General features: G+C 45.7%; 2 protein-coding genes and 1 long non-coding RNA gene across 4 annotated transcripts; all 3 read left to right on the forward strand.

Annotated features, from left to right (window-relative positions):
* LOC123180120 (uncharacterized) lies at positions 1-1,665 on the forward strand. Its single transcript, XM_044592084.1, has 3 exons — positions 1-372; positions 461-548; positions 631-1,665. Exons 2-3 carry the CDS (start codon positions 533-535, stop codon positions 1,182-1,184), a joined length of 570 nt encoding a protein of 189 aa, XP_044448019.1. The 5' UTR covers positions 1-372; positions 461-532; the 3' UTR covers positions 1,185-1,665.
* A 3,482-nt stretch (positions 1,666-5,147) lies between these two features.
* LOC123164337 (uncharacterized) lies at positions 5,148-6,469 on the forward strand. Of its 2 annotated transcripts, XM_044581765.1 has the most exons (4): positions 5,148-5,438; positions 5,544-5,699; positions 5,875-6,146; positions 6,262-6,469. In XM_044581765.1, exons 2-4 carry the CDS (start codon positions 5,627-5,629, stop codon positions 6,358-6,360), a joined length of 444 nt encoding a protein of 147 aa, XP_044437700.1. In that variant the 5' UTR covers positions 5,148-5,438; positions 5,544-5,626; the 3' UTR covers positions 6,361-6,469. The 2 variants fall into 2 exon arrangements, with proteins under 2 accessions (XP_044437700.1, XP_044437706.1); XM_044581771.1 differs by lacking the exon at positions 5,148-5,438 and having other exon boundaries at positions 5,452-5,699.
* Positions 6,470-6,600: 131 nt separating this feature from the next.
* On the forward strand, positions 6,601-16,620 carry LOC123164347 (uncharacterized). The gene is made up of 3 exons (XR_006482329.1): positions 6,601-6,658; positions 15,620-15,724; positions 16,011-16,620. It is a non-coding gene; the product is annotated as an uncharacterized lncRNA (long non-coding RNA).
* Positions 16,621-20,105: the final 3,485 nt, after the last annotated feature.

Raw genomic sequence — 20,105 nt, forward strand, 5'->3', positions numbered from 1 at the left:
ATTTACCCGAAGAGGCTTTGCTCCGAACCCGTACAATATGGGTGGATGTACCCAGTTGAAAGGAGATTGTATACTTTAAAGCGATATGTGAGGAATAGGGCACGTCCAGAAGGTTCAATTGCTGAGTCATACATTGCCGATGAATGCCTGACATTTTGCTCCAAGGTACATGGATGATTCTGAAATTATATTAAATCGAGAAGCAAGAAATATAGGTTTCTCAGATGAAGAAGCTTATGGTGTTGATGTTTTTGGGCATGGAGTAAATTTTACTTCAGGATATGAATATCAATATGTTAACGAGAAAAAATAATTTGATCAGATGATGTGGTATGTGTTGAACAATTGTGGGCAAGCTCAGAAATATATCGAGTATGTTCTCACTTCTGAACTTGTGTATGTTGCATTTGTGTTGTACACATGTGATCTATTGACTAATATGCTTTATCTAATTTGGCAGAATGTTCAGAGATGGGTTAAACAGAAAAGGGGTGCCAAATGTTGATAAAGAGCTTCGGAAAGAATTTCAGACATGTTTCAAGAACTATGTTAGTTTCATTCCCATCTAGTTATAATTTTTGGTTGTTAGATTTTACTACAGATTCTAATCTATGTGTTTGTGCTTTGTAGATGATGAGGCTGCGGATGAGCATAGTGAAGAGGTAGACGAAGATGTCTTTGCCTTGGCATGCGGTCCTGATCGGAGAGTCAGGAAATACTCATCGTGCATAGTGAATGGCATTAGATATAGCACTGTTGACCGTGATAGCAACAAGAGATTGCAGAACAGTGGAGTCATGGCCGAAGGTGAACATAACGGTCAGGTCATAGATTTTTATGGAACCTTGAAAGAGATCATTCAGTTGGACTACAACTTGGATGACAGGTCAGTTGTTCTGTTTAAATGTGACTGGTTTAAACTTGATGGCAAGAATACTGGGCTACGAAATGATCGTTTTTTTAAAAGCATCAATGTTGGAAGTTTATGGTACAAGGACGATTCTCTCATTCTGGCTACTCGGGCTACAAAGGTCTTTTATTTGCCAGACATGAAGTATGGGAAAAATTGGCAAGTTGTGCAAACGTTTGATCATAGGCATCTCTTCAATATTAGTGAAAATGAGGGTGCACCTTTTGCTGGTCCTGCATATCAAGAGGAGGAGAGCTGTGATGAGGCGAGGTAGGAGAACGTCGGTTTCTGACCTTACATCTGAGAAGCCTTTGCATAGAGACAATGAGCAAGGCATTATTTTTGAAGCTGATGTAGTTGCACGCTTGATGAAAGAAAAAAGCACAGAAGTGTATGAAGGTGGCAATGAAGACGAAGATGATACAGGTCTGGAGTATTGCAGCGAAGACGAAGGAGGTGGCATGATGGATGTCGACAGCGATGACGAGTAGAACTAACTGATTTTGTGTCAGACTTCGGGGAAACTGACTTGCTGAAACATACAGCATGCCATTTTTATCATCATAGTATGTTGTGTTTTTTTGTACTCTCGTGATTATGGAACAATGTTGTTAGAAGAACTCACAGAGAGATTTTCTGTTGGTCCTCGCTGGATGTTGTTATTCAGGGGCAAGTGTGTGCACTTTTGTGTTACTGAAAGATATTGCTATATTTGCCTACTGATATTTACTCTTGCCTAGTGCTGTTTACTGCAAGATATTGTTATCTTTACCTACTGCTATTTACTCTTGCTATTTTATGCACTACATGATGTTGTCCTGGAGTATATGAGAGTGATTTTGTAGTCCTGGATGATGTACACTTGTTATTCAGTACTGTGATTCAGAGATATCATGAAGTTGTACAGTGTATTTTGGTGTGTGCTATTCTGAACTTTTCAGTTCAGTATTGTTGTAATCAGTTCCAAATTCAGAGATGTCATCAAGCAACCCCAAGCAAGAGAGCAGTTCTGGCCGCGTAACTTAGCAGAATTACACACCTTACTACCCTAGCCATGTGCCCAAAACCTCTGGACAAAATACCCTGTGCAAGGCCATTGCATCAACCATCAAAGTTTGCTGCAGGAACTGATTTTCATCAAAGCAGTGCATCTATCCTTAGCCATTGGTCTCTATCTCGTTTGCATACTCTAATTGAGCACAGAGGCATGCTGTGACACGGTCGGTCTATGAAACAAATACATAGAGAGGGAGAGCGCGTGGTGACCACTGACCAAGCATGCCATAACGGTGCTCTGTGCGTCGGCCCACGGCGCCACGAGCGACCCAGGCCCCGACTCGCCCAACCCTCTCGCCTGTAGACTGCTACCGCCCCCGCTATCTTTCCCAACTTTTGGAGCCGACGGGAGATGCTCCGCCGTGCCGGCCGCTGCCGGAAACCCTAGCCCACGGCCGCAGCTCTGCCTCGAGCTTCCCAAGACCGTCAGCTCCGTGCCCGAGCTCTTCGATCGAGCTCTAGAAGTCCTATACCTCCCTCCGCTCACTATACCGTCACCAACGACGACCGCATCGACGCCGGTGAGCCCAGCACCGCCGCCGTCGTGTTCCGGCCGGTGGCGTATTTGTGAAAGCCGCGATCTACGTGGCCCGTTCCTGTTTTTTTTTTTGGTTTAAAAAGAAAACAGTAAATCTGTTGACCATAATTTGACCGGCTGTAATTTTTTAACCACAAATCCAAATGACCTCATTATTTTTGTAACATTTTAAATTTGAACTCCTCTACAAGATAGTGTAGGTAGCATTTGTTGGCTCTATGGTTATAAAGGAAAAATGCAATTATTCAATTTATTGATAGAAGGAATTGCTTTTCGATGAACTGCACGGAGCCTGTTTGCCCTACTACAACCTCCGAGTCCACTCTCGTCTTCTTGTTCGGCTATTCAGGTTCGCAACATCGATATGGGCTGGCGATCCCAAAACTGTACGTGTCTCCTCATGTGTGGCGACGAACATGTTTGTTGATCATCCCTTTATCGCTCGGCGGGTGGCCCAGTGATAATAGCCTCTCCCTACTACAACATCCGAGTGTGGGAAGCCACGGTCTGCTTGCCACCTTCTCATGCTCCTCCCTTGCATGCCAAGTGTCGTCATACCAATCCGAAGGTGCAAAGGGTAATCAAGTTGACTATCGTCTTCTTGTTTGGGTTTTCAGATTCACAACATCGACATGGGCTGGCGATCCCAAAACTATACGTGTCTCCTCATCTGCGGCGACGAACATGTTTGATGATCATCCCTTTATCGCTCGGCGGGTGGCCCAGTGACAATAACCTTCTCATGCTCCTCCCTTGCATGCCAAGTGTCGTCATACCAATCCGAAGGTGCAAGGGGCAATCAAGTTGACTCTCGTCTTCTTGTTCAGGTATTCAGATTCACAAACGCCCGGGCAGGTCCTCCGGTCACTCACCGTTCATAAAAAACCGACCCAGTCGGAGCACTCAAACATGCCTCAAACGCCCGGGCTAACCGTACCCCTCATATCCCATCCCAAATGTAGGGCGGACATGAGGCGGCCTAGGCATGCCCGGGCGCATCTGCCACGTCAGCCCGGCCCACCGCTGGCCCACCTCGACCCCACAAAATCCCTCGTCCGGAAGAAACTCTAGATCGCTCCGCTCCGCTCCCCGACGCTTCAGAGACGAGAAGGGGCTGATGATCCGTATCGTGCTCGAGCGGTCGCGGCTCGATACATGCGGTGGCTCCGGGTACGGTACGACGCCACCTGCCGCCCGGTCTGCTTACTAAGTTCATTCCAGTAGTACACAGTTCAGCTGGTTTACATCATGATTCGGAAAAAAATCAGCACGTATGTCTTACTCATTCTAGTAATTACTTACAAAAAATAGTGTACAATCAAACATATGCCTTACTAATTCTCTGGAATGTTCTAAATATTGTTTGGCGCCAAGAAAACCCGCTCACATGTACAATTTTCATTCCAACAGCGCCAAGCCAAAAGTCCACAGTCATGAATTGACACTATTATCCATCAAGGTTCCTGACAATTAGACACAACCACTTTACCACCAGTAACAAGAAAAGGGCATGCTAGTAATTTACACGCGAGAAATTCCTAATCCCCTCCGCACACCCGCCCCTAGCCGCAAATCGCCAAATCCCCTTCCCCCTTCCCCTTCCGCCTCCACCGCCGGCCACGGCTTCACCTCATCCACCACCGAGCACGACTCCATTACCTCTCCCACCGGCAAGAACGACTCCCTCCCTCCATCTTCCACGCCCACCGCAACCGCGACCCCACCTCCACCGCTCGCCTCCACCCTCCGCCTCCACCGAACCCTAGATCACCCCGTCACCCCCTCCACTGAACCCTAGATTACCCCGTCACCTCCTTCACCGCTGAGCAAGATTCCCCTCCCTCTTCCGCATCCACCGCAGGTCACAGCCCCACCCCACTGCCGGCCAAGAATCCTCCCCCCTCACCCTCTGCTCCATCGAACCCTAGGACATCTCCAGCAGCACACTGATGGGGAAGAAGATTGCAGCAAAGAGATCCCGAGAACGCAAGATAGCAGGTATATTCCTAACCCAACCCAATACTTGGTTGTCTCCTGTTCGTTCGCATGCATGCATATTTGGGTGGTCAAACAGAGTTTTTCCTTGTTTTGATTTCAATTGCTAGTGCTTCTGGTTTATTAGAGTTGGGTCTTGCGCTTTCAAGTGTAGATCTGGGTCCCTAATAGATGCAAACTCAATCACAAAAAAATAGTAATTTGTTACTAGATACTGTTCTACACATGGTAATTTGTTTTCATGTGTGTTAGAATCACCACTACATCCTATGGATGTGTTGCGCCTCCAAAAGTGCATGAGAACAATGCAAGGCTGCAAGAACTTGGACTTCCTACATTATCATCAATGTTTGCAAACAAAGCTATCATTTCACCTGAAAAAGAAAAGGCCAAGCATAATCGCGATGAATCTGAAGATGAGTACCATCCTAACGAGGACGATACTAGTGAAGGAGACTCGTCTGATGATAATTTAGTAGATGAGAGGGAAGCACTGCAAGAATTAAAGTCCATACCATCTCATAGCTCAAAGTCGAAGGTGCTAAAATCCTCCATCTAGTCATTCCTAGATATGTTGCTTGTTTGTAATTGCAGCACAATTTTTGTTACACTTTGTTGATTAAACCATGCTTTCATTTTTATCAAGGATTGAACGACTGTAAGAAGATAAGTCAGGAAGCTAATAAGAAAAGATCTGCCGCCATGCCTCCTGGTGGAATTAAGCCTCGTCCTCCTAAGAGAGTTCATGCGAACATCCCAATGAATGCGCGAGTTACAAGGTCGAACAAAAGATTATTACTTGATGCTGATGCAATTCCTCAAACCGAAGGGCTGTCAGATCCTAAACAAAAAACACCTGCCACCATAAGCCAACTATTTCTATGCCTGAAGCGGAAGAAACTGTTCCCAACTCCGATGACCACACACTTGGTGTTGAAGGCAAGTTGTACCATCATACTCATCTATTGTCTTATGGGTTGATAGCCCTGCTTATTAGCTTTCATTGCATGATTATTATACTCTGACTGGATGTTTTTTTTAAAGATCGCGACCATGCCCATTGTGATGACGACTACTGGATGACCAATGGAGTTGATCTCATTGCCCATCATGGTGATAGCAACTAGATGGATTGTGAAGCTGGTGGTACTGCCCAACCTTGTCAACAAACACAAACTGAACCTGACAATGATCCTGAAGGCATGTTATAAATCCCAAAGTCTTTCTAGTATAGTACTTGAGTTATAGCAGTGGTACCTTTTGTTAAACTGAACTAACAATTGGTAGAGCTTAAACCAGTACTTTAAAATGAGACTGAAGCATATGAGCTTAATTCGTAGAGCTTAAACCAATCTTGATTTTACCTTCTTTGTAGGGCCACAATCCTATGATGAGACAAGGGAAAGGGGGCCCAATATTGGAAAAGGCCTGGAAAGGATCAGACGACGCTTGGGGGCCAAACTGCCACTTGTCATTCCAGAAGGGAGGTTAAGGCCAGAGGCACCTCTTCTTGCTGCAAAGTTTGCAACTGAATGCAATGTTACAGTCAGAGGCCATGTGCCTGTGTTTAAGCACTGGAAGGATTACAAGGACCCAGAGGGAAATGTTCGAGAAGGGATCTTCAAGAACTTTGTAGGCAAAGTTGGTGTAAGTACATAGTTCAAGCCTTTCTCCCTCAAATGGCTAGCAACCTGTCAATTTTGTGCTATTATTTCAATTATTTGCAATCATGAGTCTTACTCAAGTTCTTCCATCTGACTAGAACAAGTTTGAGATGGACGTAAAAGCGGTGCCGGTTAGGAAGGCTTGTACACAAATGTTGAAACGTGCGATTCGCCAACAACGATACAGGCTCAAGTAGAAGTATTTAGATCCTTTCCCACTCAATTTGGTAACGAGAACATCTTCGGTCGACTCGATGAGTGATGACCAGTGGAATGAGCTTGTGGAAAGCTGGAAGGATCCGAAAAAGATGGTATGTTTCTTCCTGGACACAAATCTATTGCATTCTAGGAGTACCTGCTAATCCACAAAGTGTCTTACGTTTATTCAATCTCTTGATGCAGGGGATATCTAAAATTAACAAAAATAACCGTGATCAAGTCAAGTTTCACCAAACTACTGGTTCACGCAGCTACCCTGTGCAATGTGATATTCTGGTGAGTCAAATATGTATCTATGGATGTGCAACCTGTTTATGTGACAGTAACTGGCAACTATTTGTTGGAAATATGCCCTAGAGGCAATAATAAATTGGTTATTATTATATTTCCTTGTTCATGATAATCGTTTATTATCCATGCTAGAATTGTATTGATAGGAAACTCAGATACATGTGTGGATACATAGACAACACCATGTCCCTAGTAAGCCTCTAGTTGACTAGCTCGTTGATCAATAGATGGTTACGGTTTCCTGACCATGGACATTGGATGTCGTTGATAACGGTATCACATCATTAGGAGAATGATGTGATGGACAAGACCCAATCCTAAGCCTAGCACAAGATCGTGTAGTTCGTTTGCTCAGAGCTTTTCTAATGTCAAGTATCATTTCCTTAGACCATGAGATTGTGCAACTCCCGGATACCGTAGGAATGCTTTGGGTGTACCAAACGTCACAACGTAACTGGGTGGCTATAAAGGTGCACTACAGGTATCTCCGAAAGTGTCTGTTGGGTTGGCACGAATCGAGACTGGGATTTGTCACTCCATGTAAACGGAGAGGTATCTCTGGGCCCACTCGGTAGGACATCATCATAATGTGCACAATGTGACCAAGGAGTTGATCACGGGATGATGTGAGTTACGGAACGAGTAAAGAGACTTGCCGGTAACGAGATTGAACAAGGTATCGGGATACCGACGATCGAATCTCGGGCAAGTAACATACCGATAGACAAAGGGAATTGTATACGGGATTGATTGAATCCTCGACATCGTGGTTCATCCGATGAGATCATCGAGGAGCATGTGAGAGCCAACATGGGTATCCAGATCCCGCTGTTGGTTATTGACCGGAGAGTCGTCTCGGTCATGTCTGCGTGTCTCCCGAACCCGTAGGGTCTACACACTTAAGGTTCGGTGACGCTAGGGTTGTAGAGATATTAGTATGCGGTAACCCGAAAGTTGTTCGGAGTCCCGGATGAGATCCCGGACGTCACGAGGAGTTCCGGAATGGTCCGGAGGTAAAGATTTATATATGGGAAGTCTTGTTTTGGTCGCCGGAAAAGTTTCGCACTTTATCGGTATTGTACCGGGAGTGCCGAAAGGGGTCCGGGGGTCCACCAAGGGGGTCCACCAGCCTCGGGGGGCCACATGGGCTGTAGGGGGTGCGCCTTGGCCTATATGGGCCAAGGGCACCAGCCCCAAGTGGCCCATGCGCCAAGAGATAAGAAAAACGGAGAGTCCTAAAGGGGGAAGGCACCTCCGAGGTGCCTTGGGGAGGAAGGACTCCTCCCTGGCCGCACCCTTCCTTGGAGGAAGGGCCAAGGCTGCGCCCCCCCTCTCCCTTGGCCCTATATATAGTGGGGGGGAGGGAGGGCAGCAATATCCTAGCCCCTGGCGCCTCCCTCTCCCTCCCGTGACACCTCTTCCTCCCGTTAGTGCTTGGCGAAGCCCTACCGGGATCCCCGCTACTTCCACCACCACGCCGTCGTGCTGCTGGATCTCCATCAACCTCTCCTCCCCCCTTGCTGGATCAAGAAGGAGGAGATGTCGCTGCTCCGTACGTGTGTTGAACGCGGAGGTGCCGTCCGTTCGGCGCTAGGATCATCGGTGATTTGGATCACGACGAGTACGACTCCATCAACCCCGTTCTCTTGAACGCTTCCGCTCGCGATCTACAAGGGTATGTAGATGCACTCCCCTTCCCCTCGTTGCTAGATTACTCCATAGATTGATCTTGGTGATGCGTAGAAAATTTTGAATTTCTGCTACGTTCCCCAACAGTGGTATTAGAGCTAGGTCTATGCGTAGTTTCTATGCACGAGTAGAACACAAAGTAGTTGTGGGCGTAGATGTTGCCAATTCTTCTTGCCGCTACTAGTCTTATCTTGTTTCGGCGGCATTGTGGGATGAAGCGGCCCGGACCGACCTTACACGTACGCTTACGTGAGACAGGTTCCACCGACTGACATGCACTAGTTGCATAAGGTGGCTAGCGGGTGTCTGTCTCTCCCACTTTAGTCGGAACGGATTCGATGAAAAGGGTCCTTATGAAGGGTAAATAGAAATTGGCATATCACGTTGTGGTTTTACGTAGGTAAGAAACGTTCTTGCTAGAAACCTATACAAGCCACGTAAAAACTTGCAACAACAATTAGAGGACGTCTAACTTGTTTTTGCAGCATGTGTTATGTGATGTGATATGGCCAGAAGATGTGATGAATGATATATGTGATGTATGAGATTGATCATATTCTTGTAATAGGAATCACGACTTGCATGTCGATGAGTATGACAACCGGCAGGAGCCATAGGAGTTGTCTTTATTTTTTGTATGACCTGCGTGTCATTGAATAACGCCATGTAAATTACTTTACTTTATTGCTAAGCGCGTTAGCCATAGAAGTAGAAGTAATTGTTGGCGTGACAACTTCATGAAGACACAATGATGGAGATCATGATGATGGAGATCATGGTGTCATGCCGGTGACAAAGATGATCATGGTGCCCCGAAGATGGAGATCAAAGGAGCAAAATGATATTGGCCATATCATGTCACTATTTGATTGCATGTGATGTTTATCATGTTATGCATCTTATTTGCTTAGAACGACGGTAGCTTAAATAAGATGACCCCTCACTAAAATTTCAAGAGACGTGTTCCCCCTAACTGTGCACCGTTGCGAAGGTTCGTTGTTTCGAAGCACCACGTGATGATCGGGTGTGATAGATTCTAACGTTCGAATACAACGGGTGTTGACGAGCCTAGCATGTACAGACATGTCCTCGGAACACATGCGAAACACTTAGGTTGACTTGACGAGCCTAGCATGTATAGACATGGCCTCGGAACACAAGAGACAGAAAGGTCGAACATGAGTCGTATAGTAGATACGATCAACATGGAGATGTTCACCGATGATGACTAGTCTGTCTCACGTGATGATCGGACACGGCCTAGTTTGACTCGGATCATGTATCACTTAGATGACTAGAGGGATGTCTATCTGAGTGGGAGTTCAATAATCAGATGAACTTCATTATCATGAACATAGTCAAAAGGTCTTTACAAATTATGTCATACGCTTTAGTTCTACTGTTTAAGATATGTTCCTAGAGAAAATTTAGTTGAAAGTTGGTAGTAGCAATTATGCGGACTGGGTCCGTAAACTGAGGATTGTCCTCATTGCTGCACCGCTCGGTGTGCTGAACCTCAGCGTCGTCTGTAGATGTTACGAAACATCTGACATACACGTTTTGATGACTACGTGATAGTTCAGTGCGTAATGCTAACGGTTTAGAATGGTGGCACCAGAGACGTTTTTGAAACGTCGCAGAACATGTGAGATGTTCCGAAGACTGAAATTGGGATTTCAGACTAGTGCCCACGTCAAGAGGTATGAGACCTCTGACAAGTTTCTTAAGCCTGCAAACTAAGGGAGAAAAGCTCAATCGTTGAGCATGTGCTCAGATTGTCTGAGTACTACAATCGCTTGAATCGAGTGGGAGTTAATCTTCCAGATGAGATAGTGATGGTTCTCCATAATCACTGCCACCAAGCTATTAGAGCTTCGTGATGAACTATAAATATCAAGGATAGATGATGATCCTTGAGCAACTCGCGATGTTTGACACCGCGAAAGTAGAAATCAAGAAGGAGCATCAATTGTTGATGGTTAGTAAAACCACTAGTTTCTACAAGGGCAAAAGGGATACTTCATGAAACAGCAAATCATTTGCTGCTCTAGTGAAGAATCCCAAGGTTGAACCCAAACCCGAGACTAAGTGCTTCTGTAATGAGGGGAACGGTCACTGAAGCGGAACTACCCTAGATACTTGGTAGATGAGAAGGCAGGCAAGGTCGACAGAAGTATATAGGATATACATTATATGAATGTGTACTTTACTAGTACTCCAAGCAGCACCAGGGTATTAGATACCGGTTCGATTGCTAAGTGTTAGTAACTCGAAATAAAAGCTGCGGAATAAACGGAGACTAGCTAAAGGTGAGATGGCGATATGTGTTGGAAGTGTTTCCAAGGTTGATGTGATCAAGCATCGCATGCTCCCTCTACCATCGAGATTTGGTGTTTGCGTTGAGCATGATTGGATTATGTTTATCGCAATACGGTTATTCAATTAAGGAGAATAATGGTTACTCTGTTTATTTGAATAATACCTTCAATGGTCTTGCACCTAAAATGAATCTCGATCGTAGTGATACACATGTTCGTGCCAAAAGATATAAAATAGTAATGATAGTTCCACACACTTGTGGCACTGCCATTTGAGTCATATTGGTATAGAACGCATGAAGAAGATCCATGTAGATGGATCTTTGGACTCAGTCGTTTTTGAAAAGATTGAGGCATGCGAACCATGTCTATTGGTATATATGCATGAAGAAACTCCATGCAGATGGATCGTTTGGACTCACTTGATTTTGAATCACTTGAGACATGCAAATCATACCACATGGGCAAGATGACTGAAAGGCCTCGTTTTCAGTAAGATGGAACAAGAGTGCAACTTATTGGAAGTAATAAATTTTGATGTATGCAGTCCAATGAGTGCTGAGGAATGCAGTGGATATCGTTATGTTCTTACTTCACAGATGGTTTGAGTAGATGCTGAGTGTATTTACTTGATGAAACACAAGTCTGAATTATTGAAAGGTTCAAGTAATTTCAGAGTGAAGTTGAAGATCGTCGTGACAAGAGGATAAAATGTCTGTGATATGATCATAGAGATGGGTATCTGAGTTACGAGTTTGGCACACAATTAAGACATTGTGGAAAGTGTTTCACAATTAATACCGCCTGGAACACCATAGTGTGATGGTGTGTCCGAACATCATAGCTGCACCCTATTGGATATGGTGCATACCATGATGTTTCTTATCGAATTACCACTATCGTTTATGGGTTAGGCATTAGAGACAACCGCATTCACTTTAAATAGGGCACCACGCAATTCCGTTGAGACGACACCGTTTAGAGAAACCTAAGTTGTCGTTTCTTAAAAGTTTGGGGCTGCGATGCTTATGTGAAAAAGTTTCAGGCTGATAAGCTCGAACCCAAAGCGGATAAATGCATCTTCATAGAATACCCAAAACAGTTGGGTATACCTCCTATTTCAGATCTGGAAGCAAAAGTAATTGCTTCTAGAAACAAGTCCTTTCTCGAGGAAAAGTTTCTCTCGAAAGAATTGAGTGGGAGGATGGTGGAGACTTGATAAGGTTATTGAACCGTCACTTCAACTAGTGTGTAGCAGTACACAGGAAGTTGTTCCTGTGGCACCTACACCAATTGAAGTGGAAGCTTATGATAGTGATCATGAAACTTCGGATCAAGTCACTACCAAACCTCGTAGGACGACGAGGATGCGTGCTACTTCAGAGTGGTACGTGATCCTGTCTTAGATATCATATTGTTAGACAATACTGAACCTACGAGCTATGGAGAAGCGATGGTGGGCCCATATTCCGACAAATGGTTAGAAGCCATGAAATCCGAGATAAATGGATCTTTAAGAAGAAGACGGACATGGACGGTAATGTTACCGTCTATGAAGCTCGACTTGTGGCAAAGAGTATTTCCACAAGTTCAAGGAGTTGACTACAATGAGATTTTCTCATCCGTAGCAATGCTTAAGTCCGTCGGAATCATGTTAGCATTAGCTGCATTTATGAAATCTGGCAGATGGATGTCAAAAACAAGTTTCCTTATCAGTTTTCGTAAGGAAAGGTTGTATGTGATACAATCAGAAAGGTTTTGTCGATCCTAAGGATGCTAAAAGGTATGCTAGCTCCAGCGATCCTTCCATGGACTAGACCAACCATCTCGGAGTCGGAATATACGCTTTGATGGAGTGATCAAAGTTTTTGGGTTTATACAAAGTTTGTTAGAAACTTGTATTTACAATAAAGTGAGTGGGAGCGCTACAACATTTCTGATAAGTATATGTGAATGACATATTGTTGATCCGAAATGATGTAAAATTTCTGGAAAGCATAAATCGTTGTTTGAAAGGAGTTTTTCAAAGGAAGACCTGGATAAAGCTGCTTACATATTGGGCATCAAGATCTATAGAGATAGATCAAAACGCCCGATGATACTTTCAAAGAACGCACACCTTGACATGATTTTGAAAGAGTTCAAAATAGATCAGCAAAGAAGGAGTTCTTGGCTGTGTTACAAGGTGTGAATATTGAGTAAGACTCAAGACCTGACCACAGCAGAAGAGAGAGAAAGGATGAAGGTCGTCCCCTATGCTTTAGACGTAGGCTCTACAGTATGCTATGCTGTGTACCACACATGGAGTGTGCCTTGCCATGAGTTGGTCAAGGGGTACAATAGTGATCCGGGAATGGATCACATGACAGCGGTCGAACTTATCCTTAGTATCTAGTGGACTAAGGAATTTTCTCGATTATGGAGGTGAAAAGGAGTTCGTTGTAAAGGGTTACGTCGATGCGAACTTTGACACTAATCCGGATGACTCTGAGTAGTAAACCGGATTCGTATAGTAGAGCAATTATTTGAAATGGCTCCAAATAGCGCGTGGTAGCATCCACAAGATGACATAGATATTCGTAAAGCACACACGGATCTGAAAGGTTCAGACCCGTTGATTAATAACCTCTCTCACAAGCATAACATGATCAAACCAGAACTCATTGAGTGTTAATCACATAGTGATGTGAACTAGATTGTTGACTCTAGTAAACTCTTTGGATGTTGGTCACATGGTGATGTGACATGTCAGTGTTAATCACATGGTGATGTGAACTAGATTATTGACTCTAGTGCAAGTGGGAGACTGTTGGAAATATGCCCTAGAGGCAATAATAAATTGGTTATTATTATATTTCCTTGTTCATGATAATCGTTTATTATCCATGCTAGAATTGTATTGATAGGAAACTCAGATACATGTGTGGATACATAGACAACACCATGTCCCTAGTAAGCCTCTAGTTGACTAGTTCGTTGATCAATAGATGGTTACGGTTTCCTGACCATGGACATTGGATGTCGTTGATAACGGGATCACATCATTAGGAGAATGATGTGATGGACAAGACCCAATCCTAAGCCTAGCACAAGATCGTGTAGTTCGTTTGCTCAGAGCTTTTCTAATGTCAAGTATCATTTCCTTAGACCATGAGATTGTGCAACTCCCGGATACCGTAGGAATGCTTTGGGTGTACCAAACGTCACAACGTAACTGGGTGGCTATAAAGGTGCACTACAGGTATCTCCGAAAGTGTCTGTTGGGTTGGCACGAATCGAGACTGGGATTTTTCACTCCGTGTAAACGGAGAGGTATCTCTGGGCCCACTCGGTAGGACATCATCATAATGTGCACAATGTGACCAAGGAGTTGATCACGGGATGATGTGAGTTACGGAACGAGTAAAGAGACTTGCCGGTAACGAGATTGAACAAGGTATCGGGATACCGACGATCGAATCTCGGGCAAGTAACATACCGATAGACAAAGGGAATTGTATACGGGATTGATTGAATCCTCGACATCGTGGTTCATCCGATGAGATCATCGAGGAGCATGTGGGAGCCAACATGGGTATCCAGATCCCGCTGTTGGTTATTGACCGGAGAGTCGTCTCGGTCATGTCTGCGTGTCTCCCGAACCCGTAGGGTCTACACACTTAAGGTTCGGTGACGCTAGGGTTGTAGAGATATTAGTATGCGGTAACCCGAAAGTTGTTCGGAGTCCCGGATGAGATCCCGGACGTCACCAGGAGTTCCGGAATGGTCCGGAGGTAAAGATTTATATATGGGAAGTCTTGTTTTGGTCGCCGAAAAAGTTTCGCACTTTATCGGTATTGTACCGGGAGTGCCGAAAGGGGTCCGGGGGTCCACCAAGGGGGTCCACCAGCCCCGGGGGGGGGCACATGGGCTGTAGGGGGTGCGCCTTGGCCTATATGGGCCAAGGGCACCAGCCCCAAGAGGCCTATGCGCCAAGAGATAAGAAAAACGGAGAGTCCTAAAGGGGGAAGGCACCTCCGAGGTGCCTTGGGGAGGAAGGACTCCTCCCTGGCCGCACCCTTCCTTGGAGGAAGGGCCAAGGCTGCGCCCCCCTCTCCCTTGGCCCTATATATAGTGGGGGGGAGGGAGGGCAGCAATATCCTAGCCCCTGGCGCCTCCCTCTCCCTCCCGTGACACCTCTCCCCCCCGTTAGTGCTTGGCGAAGCCCTACCGGGATCCCCGCTACTTCCACCACCACGCTGTCGTGCTGCTGGATCTCCATCAACCTCTCCTCCCCCCTTGCTGGATCAACAAGGAGGAGACGTCACTGCTCCGTACGTGTGTTGAACGCGTAGGTGCCGTCCGTTCGGCGCTAGGATCATTGATGATTTGGATCACGACGAGTACGACTCCATCAACCCCGTTCTCTTGAACGCTTCCGCTCGCGATCTACAAGGGTATGTAGATGCACTCCCCTTCCCCTCGTTGCTAGATTACTCCATAGATTGATCTTGGTGATGCGTAGAAAATTTTGAATTTCTGCTACGTTCCCCAACACTATTTTCATGAGATTTTTCTGCGTGATCTTGAGAAATGTTATTGACCATAGGTTCATGAAAACATTACCATGGCGGCTATGGTTGTTGTTGTCTATATTAATTTTTCATTCTAGCATGCTAAGGGTCAGCATTTTCGGCTCGAAATATAGCTGACCTATGATGTTCCTGCTATTGTTCTTGTATACATTAATTTCTGATCCTATACTTTATTATGCACGATTGTTTCTTAGTTTGCTAGCAGTAATGAATATAACTCTATATGATGATCCATGCTCCCTTTGCTTCAACCATTACATGTAATGGTGTATCTCATCCTGAATAACTAAATACAAGTTCAATATTGGTACTATACATGCTGTTTCTTCTCAAATGTAAGCTTGCTGCATATCTGTTGTTTTCAGGGAGAAAAATACAAGGATAAAGAACTCACTGCACTGGATTTATTCAATGAGTGCCACTATAGCAGCAAAAAGAAAGGCTACACCGATGCTGTGCAAGCTGCAATTGTAAGTCAGCTTTCAAAGACTACCAACCATCAAAATTTTAACCTTTTGATATAGATCTAGTAGTAGGTAAATAAGTGAAAAATACTTGCTATCTTTTGTCCTAATGCTAAAATACTTGCCATGTTCCGTCCTTGTGCTATAATACTTGCCACGGTATGTCCTTGTGTTAAAGTACTTGCATGATACATGAAGTGACTAGAGCACAACTACATTTCTAAATCTGTACATGGAAATATGGCAGACATAAAGGGAAATAACCTATTTGTCTCCTCTTGTGCTTTGCTAGACTGAAATGGAAAACAAGGCCTCTCAACCTACAGAAGATGGCCAACAATCAAACTCTTCAACCAAGGCTGTTGCTGAAGTGCTTGCTGAGCACACTAAGAAGCCAATGTTTCTTAAGCATGTGGGGATCCAACACGTGCATGAGAGATCCAGTCGTAGCGAAGGTGAAGCAGAAGTGGACTAGAAGAGGGAAAGTGCTGAGCTTCGGATGCTTGTTCAAACCTTGACCAATCACTTAAAGGAATCAGAAGAAGCAAGGACCAAGCAAGAAGAGGAGAACAGGAAAAAGCAAGCTGAGATGGATGCTAAAATAGAGTTTTTGCTAAAGCAGATGCAATCAAGATCAGCTCAAGGGTAAGTTTGTCCAAACAAAATACTGTTGGAAGCTGTGAAAGTGATATAGCGCTGGAACCTGCCTTTCCCTAGAAGTAATTTTGTAGGGAAAACTGCCTCTGATGTTGGTGGATGCAAAACTGGATGCATTTTGCTGTTTGATGGAAGTTGTGGTGGACGTGTTATGCTGGATGGTTAGTGCATCTGCACGTGGAAGTTTAATTATGTTGGATATGTAATGTTGGATCAGTACTTATCTTATTTTTATCATTTATGCTTTGTGGTATTGTGCTTCTTTTCTGTACATTTCAAGTTGTTCTATACCAAATGAACATATTTCATTATCATGGGACAAAATTGGTTGCTGAAACGAATTAACAATTATGGGAAAAAACACTAATGGGATGGATTGGTAAAAAATAAATGGGCCGACAGAAATCAGCATACTGGACCAGCACAAACAATCTAACAGATAAATCTTTTTAAAAATGGGCTGGACATAAATGACCGGGCCAAACCTGGAGAAATATGCGATAATATGCCTTAAAACAAATTGGGCTTACAGCCTGGCTGGACAAAAAAACTTGGCCAAAACCATATTGGGCCAAAGGCAGATCGGGCTTAAATGATGCCACGTCAGATCCACGTGGACGCAACGGCAGATTCCCTTCATGCGTATCTGTGACGGATCTGCCCGTCACCGAATTCAGGGCCCGGGCCGGTCCTAACGGAGCTTGGGGCCTGATCCATGACGGGCTTAGACCGTCACTAATCTGTGACGGATGAGCTGTTCGTCATTGAACGTACGGCTGAAGAATTATGATGCGCGATACATGACAGATTTTCAGACTGTCACAGACGCCAACGTGTGACGGAATTTTGCAGACCTGTGACAGTTTAGTTCTGTCACAGATTAACAGATTTCTTGTAGTGGAGACGGAAAGCCTTGATCGATGAACATACTTGGACCGGGAATGATACCCTAGAAGTGCAGGCCGTCGAATCACTATATCTTCACCATTTGCCGATGAAAGATTTCACCTCCACAAAGAATCAGACCAACAAAAAAGGCTTGACACAACATAAACTCATCATATCTGAATAATCGAATCTGCGAGGACAGAAAACTCTCTAATCTCCTAGCAACGCCAAAAGAACAAGAGGAGATTTATTCTCACAACACTATTATGATCACTGGACGATGGCGAAGGACACAGAGGTCTTGAAGATCCGAGGTCCCCCCACCTCCCAGCGCCAAGATAGCAGCCGGAGGCGAGGGGACCTAAATTTCTCAGATGACGACGGCGGCGGCACGAGAAACCCTAACAATAGATAGGCCAAACGAGTAATAATGGGCTGGCCCAATAGATAGTAGGACAGTAGAAGCAACTAAGATCCAGTTTAGAGGACCTTCCAGCAGATTCCAGTCTAGTCTTCTTTTATGGATTTTTCGGCTTTCATTTTCTCCTTTTTTTTTCAAATGTATGAAAATTTCAAACTTTGTTAGATTTTTTCAAAAAATATTTGTAAATTTAAAATTTTGTTTGGAAATGGAAAATGTTCGGGATTTAGAAAAACAGTTTTTCCAAAAATGCTTGGAAAATTCAAAAAAAAAATGTACGTGCCGAACTTGGTGCTTGGCTGGGTGTACGTGCAGGACTGTGTGCCCAGCTGGGCTTGCACATCCCGCTCCGAGTAATCCACCTGCCCATCCTCGTTGCAGCCTCCGCCTTCGCCTCTACCTTCGTCATGGATCATCTCCAATATATGTCTGTCTGCGTGAACATACACCGGCTCACCCAGTTGAGACGTACCGGCGTATAGAAAGCGGGTACCGAGTTGTTCCACGTCCGACAGAGGTGACGAGTCAGGGAAATGGAGCGTGACGTGTTGACGTCGACGCAAAACAGCACGTACCTGGCGACGGAGGCCCGGCCGGCTAAGCTACTTGGTGGCGTAGAAGTAGGGCGGCAGATATTGTTCCGGCCAGGACGCCGTGTGCATGGTCGGCTGCTGCAGCGGTGCCATTTGCCCCCGTGCATGCCCGACCCCTGCAACCCATCACCAGCTCCGGTCGCCCCCACCGCCCCTATTGTCAGCATGTTGATCCTTTGCCTTCTTTTTTAGGCAACGAGCTTGTCGTGTCCCCGATTTGATCCTGCAGGCCTCTGCTTTCTGTGGATCCTCCACCTCCACCGGTCCGATAACTCGTGAGTGGGTCCAGTTAGGGAAATGGAGCGCGACGCGTTGACGTCGAGCAAAACAATACGCACCCGGCGACGGAGGCCCGGGACTACTGTTGTCGGCTAAGCTGCTTGGTGGCGTAGAAGTAGGGCGGCATATATTGTCTCGGCCAGGACGCCGTGTGCATGGTCGGCTGCTTCGGCGGTGCCACGTGCCCCCGGGTATGCCCGACCCCTGCACCCCATCACCAGCTCCGGTCGCCCCCACCGCCCTTATTGTCGGCATGTTGATCCTTTGCCTTCCTTTTTAGGCAACGAGCTTATCATGTTCCCAATTTGATCCTCTAGGCCTCTGCTTTCTATGGATCCTCCACCTTCGCCGGCCTGACAACTCGTGAGCGGGTCTAATCAGGGAAATGGAGTGCGCCGCGTTGACGTCGATGCTAAACAGCACGACCCGGCGACGGAGTCCTGGGACTACTGTTATCGGCTAAGCTGCTTGGTGGCGTAGAAGTAGGGCGGCAGATATTGTTCCGGCCAGGACGCTGTGTGCATGGTCGGCTGCTGTGGCGGTGCCACGTGCCCCCGGGCATGCCCAACTGTGACGCCCCCGATTCAACCGTACACTAATCATACACGCAAACGTGTACGATCAAGATCAGGGACTCACGGGAAGATATCACAACACAACTCTAAACACAAATTGAAAAGATCCAAGCTTCATATTACAAGCCAGGGGCCTCGAGGGCTCGAATACATAGCTCGATACATAAGCGAGTCAGCGGAATCAACAATATCTGAGTACAGACATAAGTTAAACAAGTTTTGCCTTAAGAAGGCTAGCACAAACATCAACGATCGAAGAGGCAAGGCCTCCTGCTTGGGACCTCCTAACTACTCCTAGTCGTCGGCGGTCTCCACGTAGTAGTGGGCACCCTCAGGGTGGTAGTAGTAGTCGACTGGGGTGGCATCTGGCTCCTGGGATCCACCATCTGGTTGCGACAACCAGAAAGAAGAAAGAAGGTGATACGTCCATTTTGCATCATGCTTTTATATCGATATTTACTGCATTATGGGCTGTTATTACACATTATGTCACAATATTTATGCCTATTCTCTCTTATTTTAAAAGGTTTACATAAGGAGGGAGAATGCCGGCAGCTGGAATTCTGGGCTGGAAAAGGAGAAATATTAGAGACCTATTCTGCACAGCTCCAAAAGTCCTGAAACTCCACGAAAGTTATTTTTGGAAATAATAAAAAATACTGGAAGAAGAATCTACCCCCTGGGGGCCTCCACCTGTCCACGAGGGTGGGAGGTGCGCCCTACCCCCTGGGCGCGCCCCCTGCCTCGTGGGCCCCCTGTTGGCCCTCCGGTGCCCATCTTCTGCTATATGAAGTCTTTCGTCCGAAGAAAAATCAGAAGCAAGCTTTCGGGACGAGACTCCGCCGCCACGAGGCGGAACCTTGGCGGAACCAATCTAGGGCTCCGGCAGAGCTGTTCTGCCGGGGACACTTCCCTCTGGGAGGGGGAAATCATCGCCATCGTCATCACCAACGCTCCTCTCATCGGGAGAGGGC

The sequence above is a fragment of the Triticum aestivum genome, chromosome 1D (genome assembly GCF_018294505.1).
Source record: "Triticum aestivum cultivar Chinese Spring chromosome 1D, IWGSC CS RefSeq v2.1, whole genome shotgun sequence".
Classification (NCBI taxonomy): domain Eukaryota; kingdom Viridiplantae; phylum Streptophyta; class Magnoliopsida; order Poales; family Poaceae; genus Triticum; species Triticum aestivum.

What these genes read in the sequence shown, in the direction of transcription:
- LOC123164337 (XM_044581765.1), top strand. Translation starts at nt 5,627, where the DNA reads ATGGATTGTGAAGCTGGTGGTACTGCCCAACCTTGTCAACAAACACAA. An exon ending in ACCTGACAATGATCCTGAAG is followed by an intron (nt 5,700 to 5,874) that starts GCATGTTATAAA and finishes CCTTCTTTGTAG; the next exon opens with GGCCACAATCCTATGATGAG. An exon ending in ACTTTGTAGGCAAAGTTGGT is followed by an intron (nt 6,147 to 6,261) that starts GTAAGTACATAG and finishes CCATCTGACTAG; the next exon opens with AACAAGTTTGAGATGGACGT.